The 27,178-nt window shown below is 39.6% G+C and overlaps 1 protein-coding gene across 7 annotated transcripts in view; it reads right to left on the bottom strand.

Moving 5' to 3' along the window:
- LOC102193674 (neurexin-1a) overlaps positions 1–27,178 on the bottom strand; it is a 259,420-nt gene that overhangs the window by 157,088 nt on the left and 75,154 nt on the right. For all 7 annotated transcript variants that reach the window (XM_013911867.1, XM_013911865.1, XM_013911862.1 and 4 more), the window contains 5 exons: positions 18,395–18,696; positions 15,154–15,177; positions 13,861–14,022; positions 9,418–9,859; positions 1,330–1,713 (listed from right to left, as the gene is read on the bottom strand). In XM_013911867.1, the coding sequence (XP_013767321.1) occupies positions 1,330–1,713; positions 9,418–9,859; positions 13,861–14,022; positions 15,154–15,177; positions 18,395–18,696 (1,314 nt within the window). The remainder of the gene's footprint in view (positions 1–1,329; positions 1,714–9,417; positions 9,860–13,860; positions 14,023–15,153; positions 15,178–18,394; positions 18,697–27,178) is intronic.

Consider the following 27,178-nt stretch of genomic DNA (forward strand, 5'->3'; position numbering starts at 1 on the left):
CATATGTTAAATGCTTTCATGCATTTGCTACTATTGCACCATTGAGATTTCATGACTATGCATGCTGCTGCAATATAAATCCCTTAACACGCCAATATATAGTCTACTGCTTCAGGTTAGAATCTGTGATGATTATATGTATATAGCTATGAATTCATTCAACCAATATGGAAATATCCTATGATTTCTTAATATTGCAGTTCTCCTTAATAAAAGAACTATAAATTGGAAAAATGTATTTGCTTAGTCTCACTGTGTGGATAAAAGGAAAGTACATTGATCAAAAAGATCAGCAAATTAAAGCTGATCATGCAGAAATGTTTAATCTCACAATTCCTTAAAGATACACCTGAAATTCTCTTCATACATTTTATAGAAAAAATTCTTGTACTCCGTTGCTTTCAGCTAGCTGCAGAAATACAGCAAAATACTAAAACAGGAAGAAAAGAATCTGCTTTAGAGTACTAAGGGCAGTTCTGGAAGATTTTCTCAGGGCTAAGTTCAAGCAATTATAGCTTTTTATCAGACAAATATGTGACTATTCATTTTTTTAGTATAATTTGCGACCCTATCAACTTTAAACACTAGTCAGAAAGTTCAGAACAAAAAGTGTTCTTTTAATTTCTAAGTGATCAGCTATAAATAAAAAAAAGACAAATTCCTGCAGAATCAGGGGTAAGTCAGACATAGAGGCCTAAAGTTTCATGGTGTGACACTCACTTCTCCTATTTCTCTTCTCTGGAGGACAGAAGGATAAGTATTCTGCACCAGGTCTGGTCATGAGCGAGTGGTTTGATGAGGCAAATGGTTTGCAGAAGACAGCCAATTTACAGGCAAGTGTGCATGGTGGACGTGACCAGCAGTGTCTCGGTGGTGCATCAGTCACCTGCCACTCAACATACTCGAACATCAACCCTCCGTATCCTGACTCATTTTGCCTGCTTCTCTGTTGCTGTCGGTCTCCTCCCGCAATTTCTCTCCTGCCTTAAATTACCACCAACCTGCTGTTAGAGAGCTGGCGATGTTCAACCATAAGCCTGGATAACAAAAAGACCACCTGCAGGCTTTTGTGTGTTGACACTGTTCAACGTGAACTTGAAAGACAAAGAATACTACATCCATGGCAGATATAATTAAACCAATCTTTTCCTTTTCTTTGATGTAAATTATATTCACACTTTTATGATCCCATCCCTACATCAGAAGATAATGCATGGTGAGGTCGCTGTGCAGCATCATCAACATTTTACACTGGCAAAGATTACGCCTAAGAGAAAGAAATTATAAGCAGTCTAACAGCTGGGTAGAAAAAATGAGACAAAGTTTTACCTCTTTCGCAGGAGCGACCCAGGTATCCAGTCCCAGAACAGTCACACACGTAGCGATTCCAGCCTTCTCTACAGATCCCATTGTTTTGGCAGGGGTTGCTCAAGCACTGCTTGGGAGGCTCTTTAGAGCAGGAGGGCTTGACCCCGGCAGCTTTCTGGATCTCAGCCAGCCGTCTGACATCTTTACTCTGTCCGTCAATAAATAAATCTCGAATGCAGCCTACGTAGCCATAGTTGAGCAGTGCAGTCCACACCTCGGTGGGGAACACCAACCCCCTTCTATTCTCCGGTAAACCCCCGAGGTACAGGTTGTCATCCAAGTCCAGGATCTCACTTTCTCCAGGGGCTGTGTAGGCAGTGCGGAGGGTGTTGATGGAGATGGTACCTAAAAATGAAGATACAGGAAGAATAAGTTATTGTTTTGCTACAGCTACTTTGAGGTAAGTAAACATTTCGCCTCCAAAAGGCACTGTGTGTCCTACAGGGCCACAAAGATGCAAAGAAGACCCATTTGAAAATGTTTTGATGAAGAAATTAACTTAATTAGTGTTATCCATCTGGACAGGGTCAGGATTTTCTTCATTTAGAATGACTGATGAGAGATGATAAGATGCATTAATCACAGGGCAGCTAGTCTATTAGTAGTTTAATCTGGGATTCCTAAGAGTATCCTCTCCATTTTCCTTGGGTTTGCCATAATAAATCTCCTTTATCTATAAAGCAGTGGTCATAAAGAAACTAGTGAGGAAAAGAAAAATAGTTGCCCCCTCTATCATTTTAGCCACCCTTCCCAAAAAAACATCGTAACCATCTTTTTGATCTTGATTAACGGACTGGAGGCTCCGACCCCCCCCGCCACCCTGTCTCTCCTTCTGTTTGCCTCTCAAACACATAAACCTGCAATGAGAGCATGTGTGTTTTCCAACATGATTTATCACTCTCATTCAGGTTTAATTCTCGATCTGGAGCACGGTAAACAACAGCGGACATGACTGGACTGTAAAGCTGTGGAAAAGGAAGGCCTTACTGTGGGACTCAGACCGGGTGATTAATTTGTATATGGATCTGTTACTCTCAGTGCAGGAACCATTGTGGACTTTAATTAATGGTGGCTGCCTCCACTGCCCGCATCCTCGTCCAGTAATCTATATACCGTGGCACTGAGGATCCACACAGGCCACTGCCTGGATGGATGCTTAAAAATAAAATTGCCATAGAGTCAAAATTTGCATTTTGAGTGGCAGATGCATGCCATGGCAGATATGAAGGAACTAATAGTTGATTGCCATGGGCTAAACAGCAAAGCTGTAATGCTTGTACTGTATGTGGGAGAGAAGTGTAGCTTTTAAGTTACTTTTCTAGTCAAAGTGTTTATGTTGGGGAAACAAGCCCTAAGCCATACTTGAATTTCAGCAGGGCTGCCTGGCACTTTTTAGAGACACATTAGATATTAAATGGGGCATTTCACATTTCATTACAGCTACCATTAGCATGCATGAATGTACATATCACAATTAATTATACATATAATAAATATCTGCATTTCTATTTTTTCTATCAAAGCCTTTTTTCTCAGAAGCATCTTTTCACATAACAAAAAAATGTTAAAAATCACCCCCTATGCTAATAACACACTTGTTCATGTATGATCTTCATAGCCAAGGTGAGCCAGCCCTTTTGCAAAATTGTTTGAGAGAGACAGCTAAGGACCTAGTGCACAATGATTAACCGGGTCCCACTAACATGTTCCAGCTCTTTTCTCAGGGTCTTGGCCCCAGGCATCTGTTCCTGCACTTTCCTGCCGCCACCCACTGCCCCTGCTCTCTCCAGCCACAGCTGTTGAGACTTCCAAGCTTTGCACACTTGGCATAGGCCACCCGTCATGCAGCCAGAACAGCTCCCTTCAGGTTATAGCTAACGAGCTCACTACATCAAACTCATTAGCGAGGAAACTTTTCTCTGAGTAGAGCAGGTGCCCGGCTGAAGAATGAACATCAGTGTGGTCAGCGTGAATGGCGAGAGAAGTATCCACACACGCAAACACTTTTTTTTTTTTTTGTCAGATCCCACACTGTGACAGGCATTTGAAGGAACTGAGTGAAGTAGTGTGCAAAATTCTTGAGCCACCCTTCATTCCTTTATATTTTGCCATCTCCATGTTTCCTAAAGGACATACAAAGCTCTTCTTTGAAGTAAATCCATGACTCATTATGTTCCATTCTTTGCTTTTCTATCCAGGTATGCTTTTACTGCTTTGGCAATGTGTTTAAGATCGTTGATCATGTTGAAAATGATGCTGTTGCCAATCAGATACTGTGCGGTGGATTAAAGTCTGATGGTACTTTCTATCTTCCTCATTTAATCAGTTTTGATCCCCAACACCACTGACTGAAAAGCTCCAAACCATGACAGAGCCTCCACCGTCTTTTACAGATGGGTGCAGACACTCACTGTTGGGCATCTCTTCTGATCTCATATGTACTGACATCAACTTTGGTGTAAACCTGTTGCCCGCTGATTTTCAGTTCAATTCTTGTGTAATTTGGCAGCCTTTTCTTCCTGTTTCTTTTCCCTTCTTGAGAGCCACCCTTTTCTCATTTTTCCAGTGAACAGTAGATGAATCAAATGATGGTCCATGTGCATTTCTCGGGTTCTGTGTCAGATCTGTATTTTTCCTATTTCTTATGGTTTCACATTGCTTTCAGATAAATATTTATCTGCTGTAGATAGTTTTTTTTTTTGCAAGCTTTCCTCTTTTGTTCTCCACTTGTTCAATTTCCTCAACTTTTTTAAGGACACCCTGCACATGCCAAAATATGCCAGGTTTTTGGCAAATAGCTTTTTGGTGTTGGTGCCAAAATACTATTTTATACCTGTCACACTGTGTTATCTTTGGCATTTTTCAACTACAAATTCACTAAAGAAATAGGAACAAATGATACATTTTTGTAAGACGCTGCCAGTAACAAAATGCCTAAAGATACAATTTAAAATTTGGCACACACAACACCGGTCCATCCTTTGAGTTTGGTGTCTTTGTTTACTGACCTATGATCTTGTTTAAGATCATAGGTCAGTGTAAAAGTGGCGTAACAAATAGAAATTCCACTGAAAAGAGGCTGGTACTTGAACTGGACTGAGAATGAGTGAAAAAGCAGGTAATGTCCAATGAAAAATTTGGAAAGAGTTTCAAAAAGTCTGACCATTTTTAAAAATTACAAGAAAGCCTTGCTCTTTGAAAGTAAAATATAAAGTGATACTGTTAAAGTCATCATCGAGTTATTGGATGCTTTAAACCTCATGATATCTACACTTAAGTCTTATTACAGTCATAAAGAACGAAGAAAGAATATCTGTCTAAATTGATGCAGAAGAAGAAGAAAGATATCTACATCTCCTGGGCATCATGTGACAGTGATGTATTTACTTCTCAATCTCCTGTAAAGAATATGTGAAAGCAGAGTGGATCTGTGTAATGTTGGACCACTACCCTAACAGCAGGGCATATACACACTGCAGGACTACTTATGTTTTGAACACTATTATTTTGATATCAGGGGGTGTGTCTTGTGAATGCTAACATTAAAGAGGAGGAGATACAGAAAAAGATGAGAACATGGAGATAAAGAAGCCTGGAAAGAGGATGGGGGGGTATATGATGACAGATAAGAAAGCAGTGGGAACACAGCGGTAAACAGTGTCCTGAAAAATGAGTACAGAAATTACAAACGAGATGATCAAACTGATACAGAGGGCTAAAATGTGACTGAATGATGATGACAAAAATCAGCAGTCTAGCCAACTTAAAAGCGCTGACCACATTACTCTCTCTATCCTTCTCTGTGGGCTAACCTGTAAGTGGTACTCCATCATCAAACCTGAAGGCAGGGGTCCAAATGACAGCTCAGATCTCTCTCACACTTTTTGCATCAGCAGCCAGGCTCAACTTGGCATGATGTCCCCTAACCCCACTCACACATCCCCAAAACATGTCAGACAGGGGATTACTACAATCCAGTTAGGGCGATACGGCCAAATCTCTCCCTGTGATTGGATTCTCTGTAGAAAAAGAAGCTCGTGAGTGGGTTGTGAGGATAGGGAATATGTTATCTATAAGAGTGTGCATGCCTGCTTCTGTTTGTTTGGTGTACGTGTGCATGTTTGTGTGTGAAGTAGCGCCGCGTGTGCCCTAGCAGGAAGTGTGGCTACAACACAGCAATGTCCGTGTAATGTCTCTGATGAGTGACCCACAGCACTTGCGGCCCAGAAGCCCTCACTTAAAAGCAGAGTGTCTCTTAGCGTCTCTAATGCATTGAGGGTCAGAAGATGCTGTCTGAGAGCCAGAGTCCATTTGCAGGCTTGCTTCCTGTAGAAAGAGCTGCCTAAACTAAATAGGGCAGGGATCATTATCCACCATTGTTACAGCTGCAGGAAGCGTTGCACACGGAGGACTGGGCTGCGGATAATTATGTCTGGCTGTTGTGTTGCACTTTTGTTATGAGTGATGTGCTTGGTGGTGTGTATTAATAAAACATCTGACACACAGATGAAAAGCCAAGAATACCATATGTTTGATGAGTCACGCTCTCGGGGGACTGGTGAATTCTTCTATGTTGTTTTTGAAAATTACCTTGAAGGACTCGTGTGTACGATTTAAAGGGTTCAATTAAGAGAACTAGATTGTAGGATTAATAATCATTTTCATCAGTGTTAAATTAGCTCTGACAATAAACTGTGGTTCAGTTCAGTTAGGACATAGGTTCATGTGGTTTTGATACCTCACTCTAATTTAGGGAGCAAGCATATGTTTGATGGTACACTGAAAACATCAGACACCTAGTTAGTGTTTGCAATGTGTCTGCTCACAGAACTGGGCTTTATTATGGCATTTTCACTCATTTGTTAATTTTGTGTCATTCAGTTATGTTCTGTGCTTTGTGTTGTTACCAGTTGACAACGGTTATTTGTCACAGTTAGAAATGTTCAGTCTGGTATAATGGCTGGAACCATACTGCTATATCACAGTATGGCATGAACTGTGGATGAATGAAATGTACAGAATCCTCTGTGCTCTCATGAGCTGCATAAAATAATACCACGGGCCACCACTAGCAGCCTCAGTGACAGATTATGCTGCAACATTTTATGCGAGCAATCGTCTGACAACTCTGGGCTCAGAATGAGCCCATTACAAAGAGAGAGTGTCATCCATGGAGCCCAACATGTAGCGCTGCTCTGTTTCTATAGTAGCCCAGAGTGCTCTGAAGAGAGCAGTAACCAAGAGAGTTGTTCTGAAATACGCAACCTCGTGGCTAAATGCCAGTAAAAAGAAGCAGTGTGATCACATCACACCTGTAGTGGCCTGCCTACACTGGCTTCCAGTCCATTTCAGGATCCAGTTTAAAATGTTATTACTTTCTTTTAAGAGGCTCAAAGGTTTGGCGCCACCATGCCTAACGGAACTTTTACGGGCCTACACTCCTACCAGAGCACTGAGGTCTACAAACTCACCGCTCTTGGATGTCACTCGCTCAAAAATAGAGGTGACAGAGCTTTTTAGGTGGCAGCTCCTGATCTATGGAACAACCTCTCTGCCTACCTACTTATTCTTGCAGGCTTTCTGTTGTAGTTCAGGACGATGATTGTTTTATTTGATTATAGCTTTAATTGAGATTCACAATTGTTAATACATATATAGAGATTATAATATATACATTTCAGGAGTGGTATCCACACCATTACACACCATAAGCAGCAGTGCTTTGTACAGATCATAGAAACCTGGATGTAAGAAATAAATAAATAAATTGGAAAAAAGCTTCACAATTTGAAGCCACTGTGTGCACGTATCTAAAGCATCCTCGCCATGTTGTTACTCGTATCACAAGGGAAGTCGTCATATTGGCGAGACCTTTGTACATCCTCTCTACAGGCCAATACGTAAGTGTTGATCCGCAGGACTTGAGAAAAGAAGGAAAAGTTATTCTGAAATGTCATTAGTGCACAGCTCAGCACAGCACTGTGCAGTAACTGTCTCAGTCCTGGGAGAGACCCCCTCCTGTTTCCATGGAAACTTAGGCAGGGTAGACAGAGAGAACAGTGAGTGGAGAGCTCGATGAGAGAGCTCGGGGTTCGGTGTGCCCGTGTTCGTGTGTACATGTGTGCACTGCATGGGGGAGGGTGATCAGAGGTTACTACACACATAATGAAAAAAAATTTAATTTAGCAAGACAATGTTGTTTATAGTGCGGCGCAACGCAACTAAATGTTTTGGATTTATGTCATCTGAGAAGGTACCCACAGCTTTCTTCTCCCAGCGAATTCAATAGAAGCCACTCAGTAATGTTTATTTCAGCGTATGCCTGTATTGTGTCACCTCAAACAGAGTATTGGAGCTAATTTTACAAACACTTTCATTGACTAATGGAGCTGAATGTGTGAAAGCTGTCACTATTTTAACATTGTATCTAGCTCAATTTGGAACTACAACCCAGACTTGCTTAGGGGGGTAATGAAACAGTTAATCTAATTTCCACCTCTTGAGATGGAGTGGAAAACATGGTCAAGGGGTATATCTAATTTGCAGCATGACATTGCAAGGGCTTGGCTCTAAGCTCACACTAACAAATTGCTGCTTAGATAAGCAAATCAACAGGGACCAGTGCAGGGCGACCCGGGGCTTAGAGGACACATTGTGAGAGGGGACAAAGTTATTTTGTTGCAAATATGTGTCTGGAATCGTGACACGTAGCCACTATCTGGAGTTGGGTTATCACTATTCAATTGGATTTTATAATAAATATGTAAAAATAATTATAACAAGTGGAAGGGCAGGCAGTGTGTGGAGAAATATTCAAGTTTCAGTGGTGAACCAACTCTGGTACAATAATGAATAATTCAGTTTTTCAGAAAACAAGTCCATGACCCCATGAAAATAATTTTATTTCAGTAAAATCGTTTAAAGAGCTCCTTCTTAAAGTTTCTTCTGAATTCTACGTTGTACCGTACACAGTGTGATCAAAGGGTTCTGGGAATTGGCCCATAAAAATCTGATCTCCCCTTCAAGGCAATTTTCTTATTCACCACCAAAGTATTTTGAGCGTTGCTGCTATTTTTAGATCGCTCTGCAGGAGTCTCATTTTGTCCTGTTGTACCTGAAACTCTTTGATGCACGTTATATCGGCACCAGTGTGTTGAAACAGTCATCCCTCAACTTGAACTTTCATTTTCAGAAAGTGGAAAGAACCGAAGTAAATAGGTGGCTAACAAAGGTTGCGCTGATGATACCGAAATCTTCCTGTGGTGTCAGTATGCCGGCACACAGTGACATGATGCCACAGTTCATGGTTGTAATGGGACTTCTACAAAGTGAAGAAGAAAATTTAAGCTAGGTAGTATGTATTTTTGATTTTTATGGGCCAGTGCTTCTTGATCGCACTTTATATGTTGAAGGCTAAACTAGTCAGTCATATTGAGGATTACTTCATCACCATACTTTTTGCACATTTCTGGTGCCAGGAGGACAACGACACACAAAATTAAAACTGTGTTTGATTGCTGGGCTACTGAACTGCATGCAATGTGGGTGTTTGTTTGTATGTGTATGAAAACACAAAGGAGTGTGGTGGCATGTCTCTGTATAATTTCAAGCCTTCTGAAGTACTGCATTTTGTTTTTATGGCACTATTATTTAAGAAATCTTGATCGGAGATGGTCACTGTCTGCGCTACAAAGGAAATAAACTGCTGAGAAATGCATCACTGCTACAGTACTTCAAGTCAGGACATGTGGAAGGTGTAAACTACTGCTGTGAAAACACTATTGTTAAGCCCACAGACCCTTTTCACCTACATGATAGGAAGTCAAGGAGTAGTCACGCAACCTAATGTATTTTGTTGATATAAAGTACATCAGTTCAGTTTAAGTGGTCATTTTTTGCCATGTTGCATTTTTTTTTTTACATTTAAATGTATTGCACTCTCATAGTAGCGACAGATGCAGCAACAGGTGCCTTTTATTGTTTATTATTGTTTCTTGCATGCTATTCGTCTAAATATTGTATGTTGCTAACGATTTCTTAAAAAGTTACCTGATCTTCCATCTCGCTGGAAGTCAACATGGTACCACTCGCCGTCATTGACCTTCTTGTTGACTGCCCTGGTCTTTGTGGTTCCCGAGCCCATGTCCAGCAGCAAGTACAGATGGCCATCCAGCATCTCGATAGCAAAGAAGTCCACTTTAAGAGTTTGAGGACTCTTTGAATCCTTTGGCTGCTGCTTGAGTTTGCCATGGCTGAAAAGGAGAAGGCCGTTGGGCTCAGTGGTGCGGAAGTCAAAGGAGATGGAGCCTGTCTTTTTAGCATTCCACTTGTTGAGGATGATGTAAGACTCAGGCGTCTCAAAAGTGATGGGATCTAGAGTGGCCACGTTCTCACACTTGAAGGCCACAGTGCCGTGGATCTTCATCTTGGGATCACCCTGCTTGGCCAGCCTGGACAACTCAAGTCTCACGTCATTGTTTTTGTATACAACCTGAAATGGAACACAATAAAAAAAAGGTTTTAGTCATATTCTGCAAATCAAAGATCGGTTTGCAGAATATAAATATAATGGGGAATGTAAATATGCATAATTAAACAACATGATGTCCATGTGATATTTCATCCCACAACACGGTGTCATGAGCAAGGATCGCATGCCTCAGCTATTGGTAATATTTGTCACACTGCACCTATACGTGACGAGCTGTGTCCACAGGGTACCAAATGTCACAGACATCTTCCCGCTTTCTCTGCACCCATTTGAAGCCTTCACAACAAGTGAATAGTGGGTGAAGTGTAAATAGGTGGGAGATGCATTTTGGCTTTCAGCTCTACCGTCAAGAGACAACCTGAACATGACAAACAACTGTGACAATGGTTTGGAGAAAATGATTTTATCCAGCATTATCTCCCGGGAGTCGGTGTGACATGTGAGATGAAGAGTGATAAATCTAAACTAGTGACTTGATTGCAAGTGTGGTGCAAAATGCTGATTTAAAGTCCCTGTTGGAGTATTTGATTAGAATAAGAGTGGTCAAATGATGGATATGCCTTTCTAAAGAAGAAATTAGTGCAGTGTTTTCTCATGCAAGCTCCAGCATCCATTATCCCGTACATACTGTTGGAAATTTCTAAATCAAAAAACCCCCCAAACATTCATGTCAATTTTAGCTACTGTTCTCAGACACTATAAAACAGGAGGCTTAAATAAATCAAATGTATTAGTTCTGTGACCTTTGAGATGATATAGAGCTAAGGTACAGAAGTGAAAGAGTAGCAGCCCATTAAATGTCATTAAAATACCAAATTTACTGATGGATGAGCTTCATTATCATACATGATACAGCAACAGTACATTTTCTAATTTGCTCATTTTTATTTACTGTTGTTTGTCTAACTAGTAAACTCCATTTGTGTATGAAGCTCATCTTAATCGCCTGATTTATTCTCATTCACTAAAATGCAAGAAGAGGCGTATTAAATTCACTTAAGCAAGTTTCTCATGAATACTCATATTGATTAAGGTCTACAGTTTGTGTAGAATATGTCTGTGTGGGTTCCACTGTAATTAGCGACAGTCCAAAAAAAATGAAGACAGCTCTAACCCCGTCATTATCCAATCCCCACAATGAAAGAGTATCTACTAAGCAGCTGTAAGCAGCAGCTAGGATCCCTATGTCTAGTTTCATCCAATTTCCAACTAATTAACATTTCCGTGAATGTCAACATTTTGCATCAAAACATCAATGGAGCCATTATATTTTTCACCAGACACACTTGACATACTCATACAAAAGCTAAGATTTAGAGGACAACAAAGGCTTTAAACATAAAGATGTTAAAGTTCATCAGGAAGAGAGATAAAAGGGGAACTACTATTTAACAGCCACCTCTAGATGTCAAGCGCACAGCTGATGATCTCTTTCACGCTGCTCTAATACTGCTAATTGGAGGATAATGTTAGAAAGTAATAGATAGCTCTTTTACTGCAATAGCGCGCACATTTATATAACAAAAGAGTTGTAATTGTATATGTCTGTTGCTTCCAGTGGGTCAAATCAAATGAGTTACAGCTGTGGAAAACACTAGCCATGTTTTTTATTTGCTGTCATGCTAAGCGTTCACCTGAAAATGGGAACATGTCCGATGGGATTGTATTTGCATGGAGCATTATGTTTATCACCAAGTCAGATCTACTGTGTCTAACTGTTCAGGTGGATGGAGCTCATAGCGGTGCATCAGAGTTAGATAAGCCAAGGCTTAGTTTATTATGCACTTAACTGTGAGGAAATCAAACCAGGAAACTATATTTACTTCACACACACACACACAAAGACCGACACACACACACACACACACACACACACACACACACACACACACACACATATATAAAGTATATATTTTCAAAGTATATTATATATAAAGTATATTTAAATATATACGGTGAGAAAGAGAGAGAGAGAGACTATACGTGTATATTCACTCAGGCCTCTCAGGTCTACAGTGGCCACATTCTTGCACTCGAAAGTCACACTGCCGTGGATCTTCATCCTAAGATGAAGGCCAGGTGATCCCAATGTGACACTAAACCAAAATGTGGTGTTTTAAGGATTATAGAAAAAGAAATGGAAAAAAAGTAAAGGAATAAATTACAGCCTCTCTGCCCGTTGAACTTGACTCATGCAGACAAAGGTGCAACAGATACAGCCAATAAACCCAAATCAATTTTTTATAGTCAAGACAAAGGGCACCTTTCAGCATCGAAGGAGCTTTGGTCTGAGCTACAACTGGTGCTGCACTCGTAGTGCTGCACTAATTTGTCATCAAACTAGGGCTGTGACAACTGAGCTATTACTGCACCACAGTTTGTTTTGCCATCAGAACTAACAGGCAGGCGTGGCGACTCAGACTGGAATCTGCACACAAATGCTGCAACATGCCACTTGGAGACATGTTATCAATCAGGTCCCACAGCGTATGCTGTTAAACCACCACACATATTCTATCACAACACACTCTGAAGCTGACCAGAGATGGGCCTTTTTGTTTAATTCAACAGCCTGGATGAGAGGATGCAAAGAGCTTGTCAACGTACTAAAAATGTCAGACAAAAAAATCAAAGTCAAGTAGATGGAACTAACTATGGATTTTAGATCATGCGGGCTTAATCGCTTTTTATTTGATATTGACATTTGCATTTGTCTGGTAAAACGAAATAAGGAATATTAAAAGATCCCATGAGCAAATAAAATACTGAAAATCCCCTCAGTCTCTCTTCTTGTAGGCGTTATCGCAGCTCTGCAGCATATTTAAAAGTTTTTGAGCAGTTCAATACATGGATCTCAGGACAGTGAGGGCAGGCTTGGCAAGAGGACAGAGAGTAATTCAGTGGGGTGGATGACCACAAATGGGGTGAACCAATTCCACCCCTGTTGTTGTAGCATCTGCAGCACCTGCAAGACATGTATTTAACTAAAAAAGTTGCCTTAAAAACACACTTTTAATAAGCTTGTGAACATTCCCTGCTCCACTCCGTATGTACTCATTAAAGAGAGATGCTTCAGACCTATCCTAGATGATACTGAGGACAGCAGTCTGCCTTTAATGATACCAAAGGAGCAAGAGGAGCTACAAAAAAGAGAGGGACGAAAAAGTTTGAAATGAAAAGATAAATAAACTGGTCATTTTCAGTATTTTATAAATTAGCCTGAACTTTGCATAAGTCTCACAGCTCTATAGGTTCAGAGTCCATATTTATTGTTAAAAAAAACTCCTGCATTTTACAATAAAATGTAAAAGTACACTATAAGCATACAGACATTAAGGGGTGAGTGAGAAACAGTATTAAGTATTCAAATGGCCCATTGCACTGTGGAGGCCAGGGATGTGCTGAATTCAATGCATCCCAGAGCATATAACTAATGTACATTTCTCTATTTTTCTTGTTTCGCTCCCGCTTTTCAAGCACTATTAAGTTACATTTAGGAAAGCCCTCCACAGATACCGAGCATAAAGAAAAAATGTTATTCTTTAAACAATTGGGCTAAGATAAAATCTGATAGAGCACACTCCCCAACAATAGTGAGGTGTTAAGCGTGTCAGGTGCTCCTCATAAAAATTCCACTCCCTGATCTCAGGATCACCGCTCCGCTTTGAAGTGCAGCTGACATAGCCACGTGAAGCCCGAGGTAAATTCCACTCCAAGACAGACCTCTATACGTGTGGGTGTGTGGTGCGCCCAGCATAGTTGTGTGTGCATGTGTGTAGAGCGTCGTATGTGCACTGAGGGGGCAGAAGAGGGAAAAAATTTTGAGTCAGAGAAAGTTTGTGTCAGTGAGAGTGAGGAAAAGAGGACAAACAAACTCAGGGTGTTAAGGATGAAATAGGGCCAGCTTGTGGGTGGGAGGGTCTGTTTTGGAGTCCTAAGGTGAAGCCAGTCATATCCTGCACGCCCACCAGCCTCAGAGTTCACACAGAAGTGGTGTTTACCTCCCTGAGGCAGCCCATGAAGTTGTTGCTAACTGGAGATCCAGGCAGGTCGGCTGTGCTAGGGCTCCCTCCGACATAGAAAAAGTCATCAGAGCCTAGCATGGTGTAGTCTTCTTGCGTATATCCTGTGGTGGTCAGAATCCCGTCGACGGATATTGTTACCTAAACAACAAAGCAGAGGGAAAGGACACGCTATACTCAGACAGCCTACTATAATGTTATAGCCTTTTTTCTTGTAATCTAGGTCAGAGTTCCCTACATGTTTCTTTTTTTTTTCTGAAACCCATTTTCATGTCTGTTTGTTTGTTTGTTTGCTTGTCTTTTTTCTTGTTTTTGTTGATTATTATTTTGTCCAGTTTGATTAGTTAGGACGACTGCAAGACTTAAAAGGAACACTATTCTAGTTAGAGAGTTAGTCAACTGCCCATACTACAGTGTTAGTATTGCTGCTACTGCAACATAAAAGTATTTTAGCAGACACAAAAATGGTGTTAGTAAAATGTTATCTAGGTTAGTTATTATTTATTATTATTCCATATTAGTATGTCCAGCAGACGTTTCTACAAAAGAAACCAGAACGTGCCACTAGGTTAGAAAGGGAGCACATGCTATGAAAAGCACAGATACCTTTTATTAAAGGACAATGACTGAGGGTAAGAGACAAAAGAAGACATGCATGCATTTGTCTTTTCTTTTTGTTCTCACGCAAACAAAAAGAAAAATCTCCCAATTTTCCTGATTGGGATACAGAATCAGTATTTCGACACTTGCCACAGTGTCAGATGCATGCACAAGCCGATGGACACTGTAAAAACCACAAAGAGAAATCAGAAAAACACCCAAGACAAAATGACAAACACAGCTCAACCGTCACTTTCACGTCGACAAATGGGCAGTGTGGCATATGCAACAGGTAGTCAAAAGTGCATGCCATGCAAAGTGAATGGGGGATACAACTGGCTGAGCCAAAGAGCATCAGGCCAGCCAGACAGGAGAGGGTCCTCATTATTAACCACAGCTTGATGCAAAAGGCTCGAAATGATGCTCCTAAAAAGGTGGATCAAACAGAATTGGACAGGAAACAAGTGAAATAAAGAGGAGAAACCAATGAATGAACCAAGAAAAAGGTTTCGAAAAGTAAGCAGAAGAGTACCAACCGCAATTTCCTTTTTTTTTGTAAATGACGTCTACAGTAAAAAAAAAAAAAAAAAAAAGAAAAGAAAAAAAACACACGGCAAACCCAAACTAAGAAACAATTAGAATGATATCTACCGAACAATGTAGTTTGTTTACCATAGCGTGTCCAATGCCTGAGTGCTTTGTGGAAAAGGGGGGAGAAAGGAAATTAAAAACTGTGAACAGAATAACGATTGTTACTCAAATAATATATGATGGTCAATACTGTTAGTACATTGTCAAACGGCAAAAAACCATACTGGTTAGTAGTGGAATGAAACATTCCATGAATGATGTTAGTTTGTTTCCAAAGCATGTTAGTAACATAGAGAAAAAAGGGCAAAATAAGTTTAACAAGAAAAAAGCAGACCAAGGAAATAACAAGAATGCACAAGAGGTGCAAGTGCTCAACCAGTAACTCCCTGATTTTCTTCATGGTGTTTTTTTTTTTTTTTTGCACCATTTTCTGTATGTGACTAGACTGTTGAGTAGCAGAAAAAAAAACTTCCTTACCCAAGTCCCGACAAAAGGTTATGATTGACAGACATGGCTCATACGAAAGAATGCCTAAAGCACATCAGTTGACCCTCTTAAGAAAATTCCCAAGGCCATTTCTAAAACTTTATTATTATTATCATTATGGTTGCTATTGATATTAGGATTCTTCTTCTTTTGTACTTGGTTTTAGGCTTGAGACCAATCCAGTGTATCAGACTTCCCACCGCTCATACAATACTTTACCTCCGTTTGGTCTTATTGATGAACTTTAGGATCACTTTACTGCAATGAGACAAAGCAAAGGAGACCCTGACACAGAATATGGAGGATGGCAATTTTGATTCCCCCGCAGAGCATGCACTCAATATGCTTTGTTTTCTTTACAGTTTGAATGCAGTGAATGTTCAAGCTGGCCAGATCTTTAGGTTTGTCAATAATCAATTGGCTGATTATGCAAAAAGAAGCTGTGGTACTGAGGTGAAGATAAACATTTCCCACGAAATGAGCAGGAACAAATCTAGAGATTTTTGGGTGTAGACTGCAGTCATGTGAAAAAGTACTCCCTCTTATAATTCTAAGGTTTTACATATCAGTACATAACAAAAATAATCCTTAACCTGACTGAATTATACAAAAATTAATGCACAACTGCTTTTTTATTTTAAAGATTGTATTCTAAATAACCTGTTTCATCTAAAAATTATTTTATGTTCTAGTACAATCAGTAAAGTATCTTTATATTTATCTACATATTTTCTCATCACACATTCAGTTCCACGAGTCCTTCCAGAACACAACCTTACTCCACTGTAACGTCCTGTAGTGCTAGGATCTGTACGTTGGCATTAACACTTTTAACACTTAAGTCTGCTACTGTTGCTCCACAAAACCAACCACGTTTTTGGGTAGTTATCAATATAGTGCAGGACTGTCTCTACGCGTCAACTACAGGCACATGGGTTACACTTAACGTACATCACCCTGAGGCAAGCATTGGTCCAAAAGCCTGCAACCTCATGCAAACGAAACAAGTAGTTTTGAAATGTTTGCAATGTATCCAGGGTTATGGGACTCTTCTTGAATTCGACAGCGCAAATTAGCTTGATTAATTAGGTGAGGGGTTTACGGTATTCAGCTTGAAAGACCTGTACAATAATTTCACATTCCCATGTTTCCTTTGCAGAGACAAATGCCGCAGTGTGGTATTATTAGCTTTCTGCTTTCCTAAACCTAGATAATGTTGGGGTTAGGGCCCAGTGAGAGTGATTAATGTTTCCAAATCATCTAGCAGAGCCTGTGTGTATTTACGAAACAATATCCAATGAACTGGAAGCAAAGTTCCAGCTGTCTTGTCACAGCAGCTGTTGTACCTACAAGTTGAGATGCATCCAGAAGCTGAATCCACTTACTCTGGAAATGATTAATTATGATCTATAGGGCTAAAGGTCTTCTGCCTAGTTGGTATGTGGGTACTTCTTGGCACACAAGACACCTGTAGCAAAGGTCTTTCACCTGGGGTTCTATCCCAAATGCCATGCTGCTGATTCAGCCACCTACAACTAGTCAGGCTCTAGAGAACTGGAGGAAATTACACGTGCTATTGTAATAAACCCAGAGGGTAGATTGTTGAAACCCATGCTTTAGTAACCTTTAGTCTCAAGGAAAGCGAAATTTCAACCAACAGGTGACCCTTACATCAGCTGAAACTGAGCATTCAGTTACTGGTGAAAGCCACCGACAGCATGCCAGTGTTGTGCCTCAACAACTCTTCTGTCTCTTCAGGTTGGTCATGGGTCCAACTGATGGGCCCTCCAATCATCCTCAAGGATGAACAGCCTCTTGCAGAGAGCTACATCCTGACCCAATTAACTGTATGCTGGCCTGCTGTGAATCAGCACAACAAACACTAACAGACCTCTGCTGATTTACTCCGGCCAGCATGATCTGCACTTGCCAGGTGGATTATTTACATATTTGTTAAGCAAAAACGCTGTGCTTATTAATATCCTCATCTCATAACCAGGCTAGAATTTGTTCTGCTGATATCCTGCAACACTGCAGGAGTTGTACCACCCTTTGGTGTTAAGAGGCCAAACAGGATTTTTATAAGAAATCAAATTCCTAAAACTCATGTAAAGTCACTCCCCTGTTTCTTAGGAGTATAAGGAGGTGAATCAAGACCATAAAGCAAAGCCCATTAAAGTCTATAAATCTTGTAAGAGGGATTTGCCTGTGCTGGAAATTTGACTTTGGTGCTTTAAAGTCTAACTCTAGGTTTACCTATGCTCTACATAAAGGTTTTCTTTTATATTAGTAAAAAGTACAGTGTGCTAGCAAGTTCGTTTGAATGCTTAAATACAACAGATTCATAATGACCGATATCACAACTGTACTAACATAAGCACTCAAATGTTTTTGTACCTTTTCTCCCCTTTTTTTCCAATATTGTAATTTTTGTTAATACAGACTATACTGTACGTACTACCCTGAAATTTGAGTTCAGTTAAATTTGTTTTCCCTTGACATCAAAAACAGTATTGTGTCTTACTTTGCACATGTTGATATGTAAATGACTCTAGAAACTTTGCATAGCTACAACAAAGGTAAAATGTCATTATAACCTTTCTTTTTAAAAGTTAGGGTTGATTTAAACTGTAACTTTACACAGGCCCTGATTCAAATCGAGATGTCCCTGCTCCCTCGTGGTTTTGTTTCACTCTCCACCAGAAACCATCATGATTAAATTTAGCAATTTAATTACAATGTCTGGGAAAAATAATGTATTGTATGATGGTAATGATTTAAGTGCATTTGTTTTAATTTATTTACTGAGTCTCCATATCACCCTCTGTACTGTTACCTGACGTAGATTCCTTGTTACTTTGACATCATGCCAATCATTGTCATTAAATTTCCCATTGACTGGCTCCACAAGAGCTTCAAAGGCTCCAGACCCCAAATTAATGACGAGTGAGACCGCCCCATTTTTCAGAGCCAGGTTGACGTAATCAGCTGATTTTCCCGTGTGCAGCATCAGTCCATTCCTCTGTAGGGTTTTGAATGACAATGTGATTTCATCACTGCTGCTTTGAATCGGGTTCAAGGACAAGTCGTAGCAGAAGAACTCAGATCCTTTGAAGGTTGCGACAAACTCTTCTTTTCCTGCAGAGACAAGGGAAAGAGAAATGTGTTTCATTAATATAATGCCCTCTTGGGTGCCTGTTGGAAAGGTGTGAAAAAATATGCGAATAAAAGCCTCAAAATGTTGAATTGATAATAAATACACTGAAATTAGATTGTAAATGAAGGTATAAAAAGAGACATATTTATTTAACATTCCAATGACCAACCAGAATCCACCATAGCCAAAGGAATGCAGGGAGATAATCCCAGGCACTTATTTCTTACCTTGTACAGATGTCACTATTGTAATACTCTTCTGAGGTAATTAGACTTAGATTAAGGCAAGCGGATGATTAAGGATTCAACTGACATACCTGATAACAGTTGCAAGTTATATATCATTATATTTTTCTGTGATTAAGATTGGAGGTCTACAACAACACTATTTATTGGTACATCTGCAATATCAGAAATAACTTACATACATGAAATAACTTACATACATGAGCGCCTACATGTAGGCACTCATGTATGTCACAATAAGGCATGAAAACATCCTAGAACATTACTACTATACTAAAAAAAAGAAAAAATAACCAATGTCTGAAAATGTAAATTAAATCTGTAAAATGCTTTGTTGTCATCAGTAGTGCTACAGCAGTGTGCTTGGTAATTACATTTTGTTAATTATAAGATTCTTCAATTATCTGCACTACAAAAAAAGTGGTTTTTGCCAATTCTTGCTAAAAACTCTGTAGCACGACCACTTGAAGATGACACGTAAAATATATGCTAACTGAGAATGTAAGATTGCATTTCCAGAGGGATGATGAACTAAATGTGATATTAAAAACTCAAAGAATTGTGAGTTATGATAAATTTCTCTTACAAACATATATATGTTATTAATCCTTGCACATGTGATCGTGCAAAGTTTTCTTCAGACTGGCCCACCCATTAAAAGGAGGAGATAGCGTAAAGGCAGACATGTATCCATACATAATCTACGATCATTATACTGTAGTAAGAAAATGATAAGAAGATAGGTAAGAAAATATCAAACATGCCTTTTTTTTACTGTGCACTGGTTACTTTTTTTATTGAATGAAAGGACAAGAGCACAATTATGGGCAATTAAGTGCAAATTGTATCTGAAACAGCAGCAACTGAATTTAGCTGCTATCACAAGATCCAAGCATCAGCACAGTTAGCATGCACAAACAAAAAGTTACCAAAAAACCCAGAGTGAAGTAAAACTTGTCTTCCAACCATAACCAAGCAGCCAGAGCCTGATCTTCAATCAGTAATGGGGTCAGTGATGAGCAGTCAGATTTATAACATTGTAGCTACTGTACACGTGTATGTGTTACAGTAGTGAGCGCTCTGAAGTCTCTTTGCCTAGTTTCCAACTTTACTTTGCATATACAACTTTGTGTTCAAACACTAAAATAAGTTTTGTATGTATGTTCTCATACAATAGGGTTTTCTGTTGTGGAACTATAGCCAATGGTTTATATTGTCAACTGGTAATTATCTGACACAATAGTAAGATAATGAGTTATGTAATAAATGTTTTAATCTACTGTATTATGTAACAAATAATGCAGTACTTTTCTCGGTAACAACCCCAACATTGGTCATCAGCTCTTAAAACCTGCTCACACACCTTAGATAGGAAGACAATTGCACAGTTAGAGCAATTACTGACAAAGACTAATGGAATTCAAAAACCGAAGAGCAACAATATGACCAAAGAGTGCCAGCAATAAAAATTATTAAATCTTCTAAATAATAGAGATTACTCACTGCAGTTAAAGAATGACACATTGGTACGGTATTAATATGAAAATTTATATCAAAATTTACAAATGACCAAGAGCTCTAGATATGTTAAGAGCAAAAGAGCACTCCTCGGCCGTCGGGCTATCAGCAAAGTGACTGATTTCTATAATATTTTATTATATGATTTGGCATAGCAAAAACATCCTTGAGAAAAACCTTAACATTCTGAGACAAAAAGAAAACAAAGTGACATTGGACATCAGTGGGTGATGCATGTGAAAACCTATTAGAAAGCATTTAAAAAAGGTTTAGACAGATAACAAGCCATTAAAGCTACTAGCAGAAAATAAAGCACCAAAAAACAAATGGAGCAAAGCATTCAATTATCATAAATGGGGCTGCACATTTATATATGCTTGCCAAACAAACACAGACACACAAATTAACACACACACATATGCTTTGTATACCAACCAGTCATGGATGCAACAATGTAAGAAATGAAAGGGGTTGCTGTCCACAACAATTTGTCACCTCATTGATTTCCCCTTAAACGTGCTATAGTGCACCTCTGGGAAAACTACAAGGGGCCATAATTGAAGCTGACTGGATCTCACCACTCTTTGGTCATTCCCTCTATGTCTGCGCTCCCTATCAGTGAAAATGAGAGAACTCTACCCTCTTCACTAAATCCACCCATCCCTGCTTCACAAGCTCAGTGACCACATAACAAATAGAGCCAATAGTTTAGGGTCATTCTCATTTCTCTCTCCACACATCCCCATGCCTTCAAGTCAGAGTTAATTCCCCTAACCAATGGAGAATGAATTGTGTGTGTATAGCAGAGGCATTGCTTAGAATTTACAACGTTTGGGGGCCGGGCCCAGAGGGAGCTTCAGGGCCAGGGGATGTGCAACTTCTGTGGTGTTTACATTCCAACCTGGGTTACTCAGATGTAAACATATGTATGTTTTTGGGCTAGCTTACATGTCTGATAATTGATGCTGCTATATCTTTATGATATAATGCAATATCCAATATTTATGTGAAAAGCCTAGACAGAAACAGCCCCACACTTGAGTCAAGATTTCATTTTCCCATTTCCAGCTGATTTATAGGTAAACCAAGCTTTGTGGTCAAATATAGTTTTGTTAAAGGTATCTTATTTTGCTGTAACAAGCACTGAGGAATACTGACTGGGAAAGCTTCAACATAGTATGTCTGTAATGATATGCTAATTAGCTTTGTGGCGCTGTGGTGATTAATACCTTGCTGGGCTAGTGAAAGCTGCAGTGTTTAAAGATCTTTCAGGTAACCTGGAAAATGCTAAAGTTACTAATCACAGTTATGTCATTGGGGTTACATAAGCTCTTTCATCCATGGGCAGATAGAAGAACTTTATCCTGCACTTGCACGACATTGGGCTAAGTTTAGTCAGTTTGGACGGAAGGAAAAAACAGCAGCTAAATATAAAACTTTTGAAGAGTGAAGATATGAGCATTACATAAGTTTTTACTGTGTGACAGGACAAGGTTGTGACAGTAAAGTGCAAACTTTGTCCAGGCCAGAAACAATGATCCACTGCTACTAACACACAGCATTTTTATGTGAAATGCTCTTTGGGTTGGTTTTTACCAACACTGCTTTCAGCTTTGTGGTTATACTAAAAATACAATAAAAAGATTTGTTTGTGTGTGTGTGTGTGCGCGCGCGCCCTTCATTTGGATAAAGATTTGTGCCAGTGTGTGGGCATGTAACCTAAGATTTTCATTGTTTACTAGTTATTATGTGGTAATGCATCTCAAGCCATGTTGTGGAGTAATATAATGTAAAAAAAAATTACAACAGATGAATAACATAACACATAAAAAATGGAGTCACATTTATTACTTTGATTTTTCTATTAGAAACCCCAACGCTGTTGACTTACGACATAGGTCACGGTATTAGACTGTTTTATGCAAAGAGTGTCCCCAATAATAATGAAGAAAGGTGCTATTTTGTTGCTGCTTCTCCTGGGTATTTGGGCATAGCCCATTTGTCTCTCTGGGCAGACCTACAGACTACGGTCAATCAAACTACAGCTAGCTGCTGGCACATCAATGCCCTTGAGTCATAACACTGAATGAGAACAAGAATTAGAGCCAGCTTCTTTAGTGTTTTTCAGAAAACAGAGGACAGAAAAAGACATGAAAAGAGTGAACAGAAAGCTCCTAGGGAAAGGCCATAAATAGACACAAAGGTAAAAACTTGTCACAGTGTGTTTTTCTGCATCATTCATCCCACTTTTTTTAAGACAACATCATATTGGTGCCTTCACCAAAACCCATTTTACACTACATTTAGAAACTGCAAAAACCTCCATTAGCAGGATATTTTAAACGTCGTGTTTTGCTTTCTTTTCTTAGATCCATCAGAGATCTAAAACCTGTGACAAAAATAATTGTGCTTCAGCACTCTCATAATCCTGTGATCTCTTTCAAACGTACAACTGTCCTCGTCCATGCAAAAAAAACAACTGTTAATCAACAGCAGCTAACTAACAGTCATTCAGGCATCTCGTTCTCTATGGTCACATCACATTTGTGCATATATGGTGCAGAACTAACTACTCATATTGATGGAAGCAGTGCAAGTGTCCGTCACTCAAATTAAATTACAAAAGGCGTGAGCAGAGTTGTCGCTGCATGGCACGACCACAAAAATCAAGGTATGCTTCACTGCGAAAAACAGTAAAGGCCGCGTAACTGTCTCTAAAGTATCATTCAATCCTAATTGAAGTTGACTATGTAGAACCAAATCACTCATTTATTATGAAGCACCAAGGGGCTTACAAGCTGGAGCACGTCATATGTACAACATTGCCAGCATGTGACCGAGCGACCAGGAGGCTCCTCATCAGTCACTTTGCTCTGACACATAATCTGGCTACTGCTACTCTATGGCTGCTTTTTAAATTAGCTCGCACCCAGGGGAGCACATTCCCTGTCAACATCAAATCATGACACAACAGTCTGAAACAGGCTTGGCAGCATATGAGAAAAATTACCCATGAAATGAACGATAGGCAAAGCTTTGATTTTAAGTGCAAATTAATCTAGTCGCTGACACTTTTGACCCGATTGTGTACAAAATAAATTTGTCAAAAGTAAAGGTGAAAGTATGGCAGAAAAGTTGAAACGTGGGAGTAGAAAACACATTTTACTCAAACGGCTTTTAAACGATACAGCCGATATCATTATTAATGACAAATAATGAGTGTCCCCCAGAGTCAAAAGAGACTAAATGAAAGATGACACATAGCAAGCAAGACTCATACTAATTTTATGGGCCTGTAGAGAAGGTTTCGAATTGCTCAAACAGACACAGCAATTACGGTTGCCCAACTCCAATTGTGTCATCTTCTTCATGACAGCCCTCAGCATTAACTGTGACTATAGCATGAAACTCGACACCACTGTTTCCCTGTCAGAGATTTCACCCACCTTCCTCACACCACTATAAATACTCGTTTTCAGCTCTCGGTAACAAGCTGAAGTAAAACGAGCTCGGTGTGTAATGCTCAGTATTTTCAGGTTCAGAGCGAGTTCAGAAAAGATGCACTTCCAAAGAAGCACCTGTGGAATTTTAGGGTCTAGCTGCGCCATCGAAAAAGGATACCAAAGCCATGCAGTGTGGAGACCAAAGTAGTTTAATTGTCTGTGGCAAAGCTCGGTGACTGACACTGGATTTGACTCTGTTTTCATTCGCTTGCTGTTTCCTTGCTTGATTGGCAGCCTATTAAAATGATACAGAAGTTAGTGTCTGGCATCCTATTAAAATGTTAGGAAGTTAGTGTCATCAAGCTGGCTTAAGCCTCTTACCGCATGACAGATATAAGAGTTTCTGAAGTGCTACATTCTTTGAGAATATATTTTATTACATGATTATCACACAGTTCAAAAGACTGAAGTAAAAAAATGTAACTGCTCGCCACTCCCAAGGTAGACATCACTCAAATAACCCATAAGAGTTCTTTGAGGATATTTTTTGACTTGGGTTATTTTCAATTTTAAGTCAGCAATGTAAATACAATTTCTACAAGGTATTTTTTTCACTTGGTGATCGTTTTGAGTGCCATCAAAGAGAGAGAAAAGCCTCAATTAGCTGTGTTAAATATTATCAGACATTTAACTGACAAAGCCAGCATGTGCAAATCTGTGTGAGCTTACACATCCACACACTAAGTTCCCTCAGACACCATACTGTGTGAGCTTAACATATAGTGTCATTTAGATTCACAGTATGATGGATGTCGTGCTGGGCTTAGAGAGAGTCCCCTTCCCTAGCATGAGTCCACAGAAACACTTTGCCCATAGTAAATTTACTTATAATTGGCTTTGCCGCTCGTGTCATTAAGGACAGAATCAGGTGTCAATTAGGCACTTATTATATAACATGTAGCTCATTTTCTGCAAGCAAAGAGTCATGCAAGATCTCTTTCTCTTTTTGTACAAGTGTAGTGAAAAGCAGGGACTGAGTTATTCTAGTGGTAAACATACTGGGTGGCATTTATAAAACATATACCATTGCAAACAATAAACTTCAAGCATAATACAATTATAAAGGCCTCACCTCACCCTGAATCTATCTTAAGTACAAGTAAATTGTACATTGTGATTAATGGATGAGTGATACAAGGAGGTGAGCTCAAAGCAAAAGCTATTAGCTTACAAGAATGCTCTTTGCAGATTTGTGTTCACTGCAGCTGCTGGCATGAAGCTGAAATGAAGGTCAAAACTTCATCCTGTTTTTGTTTTTTTACAGCTATTTTTCTCAGCCCTCTAATAAAGCATGAAATGTGATGCAGATGAAAAGGGAATATGACTTCATGCTGTTGTATAGTATGTGCGTGTTTTCAGAGTGCTAGAAAGTAGTCAGTGAAATCTTTTACATTTTTTCCCAATAGCAGAGAGTCAAGCAACCATTTCACAGTCTGTCAGCCAAATCACACACAGAGTCAATGTCTGTTCACTCTAATTGGCAGCGTGTCAGTCAGGTGCACGCGCTGCCCTCCTCTGGTATCTGGTCCCATGAGGACACAAAGCTGCCTCATCCACAACTGGCATCGCACCTTTGATGACGCACACACCTGTGCACACATTCCTGCAAGGCATGAAAACAGACATCCACCAGCTAATGGAAATGATACAGGCGGACGCACACCTCAGAAAGACAACACTAAAGAATCTCTTTTTCTCAATACCTTTGACACATAAACTGGATTAAATTCTAATAACAACACTGACTCCTGCAACTCCCACATCACAAACTGCAATTTCCTCTCAGCAGAAAGTCAGACAGAGAAAGTCTGAGAAAATATTTCTTCTTATTTAAAACTGACCACAATAAGATCTCATTTCCTTTCTTATGATGCCTTTAAGATATTCCACTGGGAAAACCAAAAAAGAGCAACAACAACAACAAAAAACAATTATGCAGAACAAGCTGTGTCCCCGTGAATCATGATGTCATTGATTTTTGAAGAAAAAAATAGGATAAATGTGATATTTATCACATTTTGTATCTTTTTTCAAGGAAAGTCATGACAAAATAGATCCTCATATGTCTGAGGCTAAGAAGAAAAAAAGGGGGGGAGTTACAGTCGGGAAGTGAAGCATTACATTAGATGTTTTGGCGCATTCCCTCAGCAAGAACATTTATGTGGAGTGAGCTTAAGAGATATCTCACCCCCTGAAAAACCTCCATCTTGAAGACTTAATGGCGCTGGTGAGAGACAAGGTAGAAAATCTCTTGATGGTACCGAACTCTGTTTTTATCCAATGCACAGAGCAACGGACGGCTAAAAGTGTTGAAGGCTTCTTAGTTCTTAAGGTTTCAAAATGGCAAGAGGCATCATGAGGCAACAGAATCTAACAGGACTTTAAAAAACGAGGGGGAAAAAAAAGAATAAAATAAAAGACTCAGAGACAGGCAAATGCAAAATGAATATCCGTGCGCTCAGTCAAACAAACACTGTATGAGCACACGTACAGAACAGCACACTTTAGCTCCAAGGCTCTCATTTGCTTTCGGCCTATTACAGAATCACAACAGCATTACAGTGAAGGAGGAGCGCAACGTGCTGAATACTAATCTACAAAGGCCAATCCATTCCTACAGTGTAAATCCAGAGGATAATAATGTAAGCCTTGGAGAGATGGGGGATCAATATCCTCATTAAAAGAGAAGCATTTGGATATTAATGTATAGTTAGCACTTCATTTAACTATACATATATTTAGTTATAGGCCAGAAGAGCACAAACATTTTTCCCCCTTTAAAAAAATGTAATGAGCCCATCTGCAATAATTTATCATACCTGATGATAATATCTGAATGTTTACTAGAGAACCAATGAGCTGCAGACAGGTGTGTAGTAACATTTGATAGCAGATTTCTGTCTGAATGGGCAATATTTGAAATGTGCTAGCAGCTATAAATCTTCGCCGTGCGCGCTTTAACAAGCTGCTCAGTTTGGATGTAACCTTGTCAAGGTTGCCAGCACAGACCCAAAGTGCATGCTGTGAGAGAGCTGCAGAGGTTACTGTCCACTTTTGATTACTGGAGCAAGAAAAGAAGCGTCTGACTGTAAAGGACCAGCATTTGGCAGATGTCTAATTTGGGCCATATACATGGAGGCATTCCTCAGACAAGAGCAAAGTCAAGAGGCGCTGAAGCATGTCATTGTACAGAAATA

This window comes from Pundamilia nyererei, unplaced genomic scaffold, assembly GCF_000239375.1.
Source record: "Pundamilia nyererei isolate P.nyererei 1_Seehausen unplaced genomic scaffold, PunNye1.0 scaffold00073, whole genome shotgun sequence".
NCBI classification, from domain to species: Eukaryota; Metazoa; Chordata; class Actinopteri; order Cichliformes; family Cichlidae; genus Pundamilia; species Pundamilia nyererei.